Raw genomic sequence first — 12767 nt, forward strand, 5'->3', positions numbered from 1 at the left:
AATTTTTACATACTTATACATGTAATGTGTGACTTTAAATGAATGGAATCGATTGAATCAGAAATATAGAAAATTGTCTTATAAAAAATATATTATATTTTTAGGAACAATTTAATAATAATAAATACAGTTTCACTTTATTCATTACTCACAACATATGAAAGAATAATTCATGCAAAAATATATCGTTTGATATTGTTTCTATATGAAACAAAAACATAAACTGTGAAAGATCTTCAACTCAATACTGATTTCATTCTCGATTTCACATTCCGTAAAATAAAAGTAAAAACTTGTATGGTAATTAAATATAGATTATACAATACGAATATATTATACAAGTGCTAGATTTATAAATTCTATCATTTGATCTTCTAATTGCTATCGCTACTTTCAGAAAGTTTCGCTTCTTGTACTATTTTTCGAATATTACGTTTGATCTTTTTTGTTTTATCTAATCCAGATTTCGATTTTCTAAATATTTCTATTGCGTGCATCTTCTTTTTTAAAGAATTTGCTTTGTCTTTTTCTCTTTGTGGTATATATTCCTTAATACTTTTTTTATTATCATCAATAGATACATTAGGTGTCAGCTTCTCATTTATAATGTTAGATTTAATAGAATTTACATCGTCGTTGTTCTCTTTTTTATTTTGTTTTTTATGTACTCGTTTGTTAGCACTCTTTTTCGTCTTTTCATTCGTATCAGTTTCACTAATATCCAACTCTATATTTCCACTATTTAAGCTATTAACAGCTTTTTTAATTCTTTTACTTAGATTCATTTCAATAGATTTTGGTATCGTTTTTAATTTAAAATATGATTCTATTGTTTGTTGCTGTTTAGATTCTTCCATTCTTTTTATTACTGGCTTTATTATCTCATTGAATTTATTCTTACTCCATCCAAATTTTAAGCTCGTATAATCAGATAATAAGATCATATTAGGTCGACCCCATGTAAATTTTTCTTTTGATTCATCTATTGAAGGAAACATATACGCTTGTACAACAGCTTGACTTGGAAAACCTGTGAATCATATACCAACAGATATAATCATCTCTAAATGAAGGAGAATAATCGATAAATAATTACATATAACTATAGGATTACCTTTTTCGATTTTTATATTTCGTAACTTGTTACGTAAACTTTTTTTACTAGAATCTATAGCTTTATCTTTTTGTATCCATAAATAGAAATTAATTAAACCGTGTAATAAGTTATCTCCTTGCGTTGGGAATGCAGCTAATATTTCAAGTGCCGTTACAGGACCAATACCAGGTATACCTGTAGTGTAATCACTTCCAACCAAAAGAGCTAATTGTATCAATTGATGACGAGTCAATTCTAAAAAGTATATATGTCATAACTATCACACTTCTATGATATTTTAGAATCAATTTCCGAAGGCATACATTTATCATACTTACTAAAATGATGTTGTATATCGCAAAATTGAAATTGCAATACTTTCTTGTCGTTATTGAAAAAATTTTTATAAACACATTGCCCTCCAAAAAGCCAAATATCGGAGTCATCTGTAATCGTTCCATCGGTAAGTTTAATCTGCTCCAAATAAGCACACTGAGCTTCTGCTTCCATTGGTGCAACAACATATGGTATACCAAATAAACGTAAAAGCTCCTATAAAATCATATAACATTCTATAATTCTATAATTCTCATTGAATGAAAAATTTCTTATTGAAAAAAATTGACCATTAAGTTTTACCTGAGCCTCGATTCTTATTTGATCAGATATGTCTGTAGCTTGCCTCTCCAATTTACCGATATTTTCCGTGAGTTGTTTCTGTTCATCTTCTAGATTTGCCTACATTTAGAAAATCTACCTAAGCACGAGTCAATAGCAAATAAGATAATTATAATCTTTCTGATCGAGTAACGTTTTAATTTACCATACCTTTAACTCTAAAAGTTCAGTCTCGTTTATAGGTAAAACTTCATGTTTTTCTATCATTGTATCCTCGGATAATTTAACTGTATCATAAGTAACCTCTGGTTCTGCATTTATGAAACTTTTGCTTTCTTGAATTTTCTTAATTTGTTCTTCGTCTACGTTACTTGATTGACTTATATGAGTGTGCCCTTCGTGCAAATCTGTATTTTTATCTAATGAAATTTTATGAAAATTGCAACTTTTTGATGTCGAAGTTTCTAAAACTTCACTTTCTTCCTTATCATTTTGTTTATTAAAATCTTGAGAAACAGTTGTTGAAATAGTCTGTTCTATTAATGAAGGAGTAACAGATTTGGTAGACTGTGAACATATATCTTGACTTGACTCCTTAAATACATCTGCAAATATATCATCTTCAATTTTTTCATTGGATTTAAATGCTATTTCAATAACATGTTTTTTAGTAACCTCTTTTGAAATACTTGAATTAGGTATTGGAACATCTGGTATCTCAATAAATTCATCAGAGTCTGAGTCAGTCATATATGTATCTAATGTTATAGGAACAGCAGTAGGTTGTGAGCGGCATTCAACTTTCTCTTCGTCTGAAGTTAATTTATCATTGTCTTCTACAAACTGAAAATTACTATTATTTTCAATGTTTCCTGTAGAAATATCCAAATTAGAATCTTCTAATGGACATATAGGTATATTCTTCTCCACGATTTGATTGCAATCAATTAAATTTTCTTCAGTACTTTTTTGCTGTTCCTTCTTTTCATTTTTTGTATTGTTTATACTTGGTTCTAATATAGGTAATGATTTTGTACTTGCACTTGAATGAGTATTAGTTTTTTTGTCATTATCTTTTTTAGTTTGCTCTATAAGTTGCATAATTTGTTCTTGCGTTAAATTACTATGCTCTAACATATATGTCAAAGCAGGATTAATGATATTTTTGCTCTGATACTTTTTAGGAAGCGGTAAAGATTCATTCTTTTCAGTTTCTGATTCCCAATCGCTACCAAATTCATAATCATTCATATTTTCAATAATAGGTACAGAATTGCTATAGCTTGTTAAATTACTGTCACTATCTCCATCGCTTAATTGAAATTCATTTAAACTTTTACGAGTTATTGCAATGCCACTGGGGCCTGCAACAGGTTCAAATTCCTCATCTATTCTGTTTAAGGCATCTTCCTTATTTGTTTTATCTTCGGTGGTATTCCGAATTAATGTATCTTTATCTACAAAATAATAACACACTTCTTCAATATCTTTCTCAGAAAGTCAGAATTTTTGAAGATTTACAAGATTTACAAATATTCTTTCACAACTTACCGCTAATATAAATCACTCTAGATGTACTGTCCGATGCAATACGATATGCATTGTCTCTATTAGTCTGCACACCCTGTTCAGTTAATAATTTCTCTAATTCATCCAAAGTTAAGGTTTTACCTCCCATCTCTTTCTCAGCAGATTCTAGTGATTCTTGTACAAATCTACGTTTTAATAAACGTTTCATTTGAAAAGTAGAAAATTTATTTGATTCCTAAAATTAAAATAGTGTAGAAATATACATTTTAAAATTCAAAAGTCAATATGATTTCGTTCAATAAAATTTATACATACTTCAGGCATTTCATGTAAACGTCCCCATGAACTCTGTTTTCTAGTTTCCTTAAGATCTGTAAGAATATCATAACGTACGTCGGCAGGCAGTGATTTAAATTCCGCAGTAGACAAATCTACACTATGTATATTGCCCATCCATTTGGTTTGCTTTCTTGGACTTAATTGCATAGATGAATCTGAATCATCGCTACTTATATAGTCCTTTTCATCTATATTAGTTAATTCTGGTAGTTTGAAAACATCATTTACAGATGGTTTACTGTAAATATTAGTAGATATTTCAGAAGATTCAATCTTTCCATCCACATTTTTCTTATTCAATACACTTTTCACAACTGTATGCTTTATCAAGTTATTTATCAAATCTGCCTTCATCTTTTGTGCCTTACTAGTAGCGATAGATTTCTGCTTCCTGCGTGCAGCCTGCAAACACAAAAGAATGAGGAGACTCTTTTCTCACTACCTGGTTCCCACGGTGTGCTAATTATCTACAGGTAATATTATAATCAAGATAGACGAACAGCTTTACTACATACACTTCTCTTGCTACATTGCATGCTACGTCAATCTTTGTAAAAAAGAAAAGAAAAAACAAATGCATTACATAAAAATATACTAATAAAATATTTATTATTTTTTATGGCGATTCACACCATGACATATACTTACAACTGTGGATTTCTTAAGCATAGGAACACCTCCATCAAACACAAAAACTGGTTTGATTTTATAGTACAACAGTTTACAAATTCTATTAAATAATCCGATTAAGTGGGCATTGGGCTTAGGATTACCATGACGATCTTGATATCCTTGTAACACCTGATGAATCCATATCGATACATCTAAAAAACATATCCAAGTTGCTATCATATATCCAACTAACAAACTTAAATGTTATTAAAGATAGATGTATAATATCATTATACACATAAAAGTAATATTATTAATAGAGATATAAAAATTAATGTTTACATACCAATAGCTAAAACTTTTCCTTCCAATGTCTCCAAAGGAACTGGTTTTCCGGTAGCATCAATTAATCGCCATAAACCAAGAACTCCCATGATATCAAAATAAAATTTCTAGTACTGTTACTATTAAATAACAAATTCGTTGAAAAAAAAACATGTAAGTACTTCCATAATATATTTCCAACTAACGTTATCATATCATATCGTTATCATAGCCTAACTTATTAAAAAATTAAAAGGAATTGTACTTACATAATCGTTTTGTACGACGAATGAACACTCAAAAATTGACATTTGTATACGCTTGTACCGTTAATTCGAATTAATGATATATTAATGAATTTTATTTTGCAACAATTAATCAGAATATAAAACGATTGTCATGCGAACTAGCGTACCGATCAGCTGATAAACGAAAACAATACGACTAGCGCACTCTGCTAGTGTTGCATGCTATATATCCTTTATTTTAGATAAAACTAAGTATTGCTGTATAATCTATTCATTTTTTATTTCGAATCCTTTTTCTTAAACTAAATGAATGTTAATTCGATTGTGTTTTAGCATGTCCTTTTACGAAGAACTTTTGCTCTATATATTATTTGTATTTGAATATTATTTTAGGTTCACAAAATAAATAATATTATATTGCAAAATAGCAAAAATAATGTAAGAGTTATATAAATATATTTATAAATGTATCGTATAAATTTCAAGCGAAAGAATTCAATTCGTTCGTACATGTATATACAACGGTTTTCCTCTTTTAACACGTTTTTTTCTCACGCTTCGGTTTTACGATAGGGAAGATGAGCGAAGAGCGAAAGAGCAATTTTTTTCTTAGGACGGTATTCTATTCGAATTTTCTGTCATATCTTAGCGGTATACTATTATACTAATAAAAACACTATTCCTACTTGTCTAAATATTTTTTCCGAGTGAAAGTTATCCAGTTATCTATAGATAAAAGTTGTATCAAACCTATGAACAGTTAATTTAAGCAATCTTTTAAATTGTAAAAATAAAAAAGTTATTTCGTACTGAAGAACTTCAGAAAACTATAATCGTATAAAAAACAATCGTATAAAAACAAAAAAAGATTACGTAAATTATTGTAACGATAATAAAAAATCGTAGAAAAGACTAATGCATTTAAATAAAAAAGAAAAGAAAGAAAAAAGATTATAATATAATTTATATCTGCCGTTACTGTGAAAATATAATTATTTCTGTTTCTCTATTTTTTATTAAGGCACTATGACAATCAGAAACAACATACATTCTAAAGATACATTCTAAAAAAGATCATTTGAAAAAAAGAAAGCGATCCTTTTTCAACGCCATTCGCATCTTTTTCATTTATTCGACTATCGATAAATACGCGATCGAGCAACTGTAGTACCATTATAAGCATTAACTTGGAGCGCTCACGCACACGTTCCATATTACGCAGCAAGTCATGGATGCACGTCGACGAATGCACGCAACGTGCAACAACGCGTGCACTAACACACGTGCACTTATGCGAAGCATATAAACTCTCTCTCTCTCTCTCTCTCTCTCTCTCTCTCTCTCTCTTGCTCTCCCTCCCTCCCTCTCTCTCTCTCACTCCTCTCTCTCTCTCTCTCTCTCTCTGTCCCTCTTTCTCTCCTCTCTCTCATAGAGACGCGGTTTATATACATCGTATCGTCATCATCGCAGAAGTGGAGTGAGGTAGAGGCCACCCACTCTTTCCCACAGCAGGTTTTTCCCACGCCCCCTAGGGTAACCCCAACATCCTTTTGCGGCAGCAATTCCACGGTCGGATGGGGGGAGAGGGGAATAGTTCGTTTCAGGTGGGGAGCAAGAGGGGTACTGGAGGCGCTTAGGTCGGACGGGCCATTGTACAACAGTAAAACAATAGAAACTGCGGCCCAGTGGTGTAACTCCGTTGTTCCGAATTATTGCGATATTTTTTTTAATTGCTAAGAATTCTTTTGGAAGAAAATGTTAGTTCGTATGATAACGAGCGCTTCGGTTTATCAATTTTAAAAGATAAAAAAAATATAATTTTACAATGAAAAGTATTCTTTCGGTTTTAAAATCAGTATAATTTAAAACGTAGAGAAAAAACGATACTTCTTAAATTTTTGTATAAAGTAAAATCGATGTGTGACATTTCAGATCACGATGAATTACGATCTAATTCACGATATTCGGTTGTTTGAACGTTTAATTCTTGATGAAAACAAGCGCCTCTCTCCGGAGCACCCTTCAGTTGTTAGTTTGGAATACGGCCCTGTTGCAGCCACTTACGCGGCGGTAATAACTCTACGTTGTCGCACCGAACTTAGTTACTCGACGAGTGTCGGCAGGAGTGAGTGTTTCACGCGTTCCAAATAGCTATATGCGCTTTTTCATTTTCTCACCGAAGATTTCGAGTTTGTCAAGAAGACAAGAAACACGTATTTTTCATGTAGTTTTATACGCGTAGAAATATTACCTGTACATTTGCTGATTATATGTATATATATTTTTTTACTTCTGGTTTCTTCTTTATTTGTATTTTCCCTACAAACCAGAAAAAACATTGTATCAGGTGATAGCATCATACTTTGAAAGGACATTTAAAGAGGCGCGCGCGCCCGACGAATGTGTATTTCGTTTACTTCGGTTGGCAGGACTGTTCGGAAAATTCGGAAAGTGAACAGGTGTTTTTTGAATGGATTAGCGAGAGAGAGAGTGGGCAAAAAGGATGCGTAAGGATTCGGTGAATGGTGAACGATCGGCGAATTAAAGGAAATTTACAAATGATCAAGGCTCTGAAAGATGTGCATGAATATGGATTTATATTCGAGTTACTAATCAAAATGAGGTGAGTCCTAGGAACGTAACCTCAGTCCTATATGAGCGGTATGTGCCTGTAACCTCGCAAAGCCAAAAGGAGGTAAATAAACAAATGTGATATTTTCGCACGTAACAATTTAAAACCCATGTGAGTGTAGATAAAGATAGAATGAGTAGAACATTTTCTATTTAAAAGAACGTCATGCGCAAAAATTTTCACTTGTTACTATTCAAGTTTTACTTTGATACAGAGCCGCTCATCAGTATTTGTTTTTATAACGCGCTTATATTTAAAAGTTTGACGAGAATCAATGACGTTAAATTTTTACGCGAACATTTCCTTTCTATTACTGTGTTAATTACCTGTGTTCGTAACGTTACGATGAATTGCGAATTTAATTGAATGATTCTCTTTCGAAAATTTATGTAGTAACGAGTATAGAAAATTTTCTCGATGCGTATGAGAAATATCATACGTTTTAATTTTTCAATTTCTATTCAGCATAGCTATGATAAAATTAATTACGCTTTATAATTTCTGTTTTATGACACGAAAATGATTGCATTGTAAAATGCAATTTTTTAATATATGTACATCTGATTAAATAATTAAGTCATTTCAATTTATACTACATACATAATTCGTTTTACTATATAAATTATGCAGCAGAAAACTCGAAAATAACTTGTAAAAGCCAGTAACAGTTTTTGCAAGTAATGCTATCCATAGATATGCATTGCCATCGCTCATATATATATATATTGAGATTAATAAAACATCATAATATATTAGTTATTAGATTTGTTTTTTAGCTATTTATGGAAAGAAAAACAAATTTTTATTTATAATATAGAAATCATGAATAAATTGTAATGCAATAATATGTACCTGTTTATTTTTTATTTCATTTAGTGATTTACAAATATAGCTAATTAAAATATATTTAATGGATGTAGATATGAAATATAATAGCACTAGTATGATGACCAGAAAGACATTAATTCATAAAAGAAAAATGAGCTCAGCTCGGTTCCCATGGCATGTGTATGTTTGCTTCTTCCTGTATTAAGGCAGGCAGTTCTCAGTTGCTAGTTTGCAAAAAAATATTGTAGGTTAATTACGGCTCGTACTATAAAAAAACAACAATATTTCTCACGCTAAAGCTTTAAAAGAACATACAATCTTGAATTTCATTACAAGGATATAATCACGCAATTCTATGTTCTATTATAAAGATAATGTTATATTATTATAATTTTACTTGTTATTTTATCATATAATACAATGTGAGCTTATAAAATTTATATAAGCTTATAAAAATATTTTAATAATTTATTAAGATTCATTGTATTCATTTTAATAGTAACAAAAATATATTTTGCTTCACTTTAAATTTTGCATTATATTATTATACATAATCGTAAACATTTATTGCACTGTATTTATGAAAGTTGCAACTTTCTTCATTTTTTCATTTATTGTGTTAATAATATGTGTTATATTATGTTAATAATATGTCTTATATTCTGTTAAATAATATGAATATATTTTAATACATTAAAAAGAAGAATTATATACTACTTGTATTTTAGGTATTATAGTGAATTCCATTGATTGTTAGATTCTAAATCAAGTCTATTTAAAAGAATTTATCAATCTATAATTCTACAAAATATAGCATTTCTTACAAAACTTTTAGATCGACAAATTTTATAATTAGTGAAGTTTTTATTGTTCACAGATAAGAAGATCTTGAAAGGATAAAATATGCAAAGGAAATGAGGATATAGTTAGCCACAACGGCAAAGAATTGCATAATCTTGAAGATAGAATTAAAATTTAAATATGCCACATCAATTTGGATTGCCCACAATGGCTCATGGCATGCAGTCTCCTCCATCACCGACTTCAGTCATGTCGGTGTATCCTCGCTATGGCTCAGGCATGTATAGATCTGATCATCAAGATCAGAGACTTACTCGTGAAGCAATGGAACGTTACCTACGTGATCGAAGTGACATGGTGATTGTAATTCTGCATGCTAAGGTAGCACAAAAATCATATGGTAATGAAAAGAGATTTTTTTGTCCTCCACCGTGCATTTATTTATTTGGTGATGGTTGGAGAATGCGACAAGAACAGATGCTTCGTGAAGGTGAAAGTGAACAGTCAGCTCAACTTTGTGCTTTCATTGGAATTGGCAATTCCGATCAAGATATGCAACAACTTGATCTCAATAATGGAAAACAATATTGTGCGGCAAAAACATTATATATTTCAGATTCTGACAAAAGAAAGCATTTTATGCTCTCTGTAAAAATGTTTTATGGAAGTGGACATGACATTGGTGTATTTCACAGTAAAAGAATAAAAGTAATTTCAAAACCTTCTAAGAAAAAACAATCTTTAAAAAATGCAGATTTATGTATTGCAAGTGGTACAAGAGTAGCACTTTTTAATCGCTTAAGATCACAGACTGTTAGTACACGTTATCTCCATGTAGAAAATGGTAACTTTCATGCAAGTTCCACACAGTGGGGTGCATTTACAATTCACTTATTAGATGATAATGAAAGTGAGTCTGAAGAATTTCAAGTGCGTGATGGATATGTTCATTATGGCAGTACAGTGAAGTTAGTATGCTCAGTCACAGGGATGGCATTACCACGATTAGTAATTCGTAAGGTTGATAAGCAAATGGCCAGTCTTGAAGCAGATGATCCAGTATCACAGCTGCATAAATGCGCCTTCTATATGAAAGATACGGATCATATGTATCTTTGTCTTTCTCAAGAACGTATTATACAATTCCAAGCAACACCATGTCCTAAAGAAGCAAATAAAGAAATGATAAATGATGGTGCTTGCTGGACGATAATCAGTACAGATAAAGCAGAATATCAGTTTTTTGAAGGCATGGGACCAGTAAGATCACCTGTAACACCCGTACCACTTGTTCATAGTCTTCACTTAAATGGTGGTGGAGATGTTGCCATGCTTGAATTAACTGGTGACAATTTTACTCCTAATCTTCAAGTATGGTTTGGAGATGTTGAGGCAGAGACAATGTATAGATGTCAAGAAAGTATGTTATGTGTTGTACCTGATATATCACTCTTTAGAGGAGAATGGTTGTGGGTACGGCAGCCTACACAAGTTCCAGTTTCTTTAGTGCGAAATGATGGAATCATTTATGCAACTGGTCTAACATTTACTTACACTCCTGAGCCTGGTCCACGCCCACATTGTCCACCTGCAGACGAAATAATGAGAGCTCCACGTGCCATGCACAATCAAGCTAGTATGTCATCAGCAATAGCTGATGTACCATGGAATACGCATCAACCTCCGCAATCAGGCCTCTGATGTTCTCTAGATAATTATAATATGAACCAAAGTCTAAAACATAGTGATACAAATGATGTTCCATTTGCATCTGTTGACAATATTGAGGGTACTAGTGGTAATATCTACATCATGAAGATGTTATCGGTGGAAGTCAATAGCGCTGCACGAAATTTAGACAGTATAAAAACGTAACATTTAGCTCACCTTGTAAAAGGTGCGCAAAATATGTACAATACCGTGCATTATTTACATATTAATATATGGACATATAAGTTGTTGATAAAAATTTACAGAGATAATAATTTATAGCAATCTTAGATATAAGAAATTACATGATAAAAATGTGAATAATTAGTGAATTATGCAATAAAAAGACAGGTTGACGGGTTTTAATTGAATGATGCTCATAGATATATTACTCAAATGTAACAGCATAATTGTATAACATATACGAGAACAACAATTTTAAAATGCATATATATAAAGATATGTAATGTAACTTGTATAATTGCATATCAATAGGGAAGGAATGGTTGTGCATTTAACAGTGATCCAGTCACTTTTAAAAGATCTTTATAACTACTGTTATTGAAAGAATATAGTTACACATAAATATTTTACCTGCAGGATAAGATGTAATGCAATATGCAATGTGTCTAGAAATGAGCATAAATAAATATTTTGCACATTTATAGATTCATACAAGAATGAAATCACAAAGAAATTTTATTATTTATTAAGACGTCCATTAAATATCGAAGCTTTGAACGAATGTACGTGTGTTTGTGTGTAAATCAATGCTGATCTAAGAAGATCAGATATTATCTTGTCAATAGAAACTATATATTCTTTTTCTGTATTAAAATGACACCTAAACAATCTTATTGTTTATATCGATTTATTTTAATAATTATATGCTTTTAATTAGTATGTATATTGTAAAAATTTATGTTGCTTGAATCTAAATGTTTGTATGAATTGAACGTGACTCCAAATTTATGTTGAACATCATGTAAATATATGTGTATGTGTGTGTATATATATATATGTATTTATATTTGTATATATATATATATATATATATATACATATATATACACACATACACACACATATATACACATACATAAATAAATCGATTTTGTTTCAATTTTAATAACATATTTCTTACACTTACTAATTTTACCGATTTTCTGCATTATACATAGTATTTTCATATATTGTTCATTATATACTGCAGGCAAAAAAATAACTTTTTACAGAAACATGGCTTGTATAATTAACAAAAGACGTAACTACCATTACTATTGATTATAATTAGGAATTTCTCAAATGTATATTTAACTTTAATAATATTTTTTCTAAAGAAAAAAGAGCAAGCATGAGATTTAAAAGCTTGATTAATTATAAAGATCTATACATATGAGTTTTTATGTCATTATGTGTTTTAGAATAAATTGACATAATTTACATTATATAATTTTTACTTTATGCTCCAAATGTTTCCTACTCCTAAATACTATGACAAAAATAAATGCAATGTTTTTTTACTATACTTTAGATTATACCAAGTAATTTTAAAATAAAAATAAATTTGTAAAACAAAACAATAGTCAGCGAAATAAATAATATATACATAAGTCAAAATTTGATTATATCTGAAAATAGAATTATCTGTACATAATCGGAATTTGTATGATTGCAATGATTGCAAAAATGTTGTGTATTTTAATAAATAAGTCATATAAAATGTAATTCGGTGTAAAACTAGGTATTTATAATAATATCTATTACTATTAATAATTACTGGGATTATTGATGGCACTAATTTATCTTCGTACTTGTAAATATATTATAGTACTTTATCTTTCATACATGAACTATCTACAAAACGTAAACTTATGTATGATCTTGGAAAATCTTTTCAAATTTATTCGAATTTGTTAACTTATTTAATTGTTACATACAAATGAACATTCAAAATTCAAAATTTGTACTTAAAAAAATTATATAAATTTGATAAAGTTAACATTTTAAGTTAAGATTCAATTTAAAT

At 30.1% G+C, this 12767-nt stretch overlaps 2 protein-coding genes across 5 annotated transcripts; one reads left to right on the plus strand and one right to left on the minus strand.

Moving 5' to 3' along the window:
- Window positions 1–73: 73 nt before the first annotated feature.
- Window positions 74–5546, minus strand: LOC127067767 (DNA excision repair protein ERCC-5). The gene is made up of 10 exons (XM_051003093.1): window positions 4789–5546; window positions 4542–4659; window positions 4232–4407; window positions 3560–3985; window positions 3266–3479; window positions 1925–3171; window positions 1736–1834; window positions 1435–1648; window positions 1115–1351; window positions 74–1030 (listed from the first exon to the last, which is right to left on the minus strand). Exons 2-10 carry the CDS (start codon window positions 4627–4629, stop codon window positions 375–377), a joined length of 3357 nt encoding a protein of 1118 aa, XP_050859050.1. The 5' UTR covers window positions 4630–4659; window positions 4789–5546; the 3' UTR covers window positions 74–374.
- Window positions 5547–6464: 918 nt separating this feature from the next.
- On the plus strand, window positions 6465–12208 carry LOC127067643 (suppressor of hairless protein). Of its 4 annotated transcripts, none has more exons than XM_051002840.1 (2): window positions 6465–7462; window positions 9089–12208. In XM_051002840.1, exon 2 carries the CDS (start codon window positions 9209–9211, stop codon window positions 10727–10729), a length of 1521 nt encoding a protein of 506 aa, XP_050858797.1. In that variant the 5' UTR covers window positions 6465–7462; window positions 9089–9208; the 3' UTR covers window positions 10730–12208. The 4 variants fall into 4 exon arrangements, with proteins under 4 accessions (XP_050858797.1, XP_050858795.1, XP_050858798.1 ...); XM_051002838.1 differs by having other exon boundaries at window positions 9105–12208; XM_051002841.1 differs by having other exon boundaries at window positions 6465–7390.
- The last annotated feature ends 559 nt before the right edge of the window (window positions 12209–12767 follow it).

Source organism: Vespula vulgaris, chromosome 11 (genome assembly GCF_905475345.1).
Source record: "Vespula vulgaris chromosome 11, iyVesVulg1.1, whole genome shotgun sequence".
In the NCBI taxonomy this organism is placed as follows: Eukaryota; Metazoa; Arthropoda; class Insecta; order Hymenoptera; family Vespidae; genus Vespula; species Vespula vulgaris.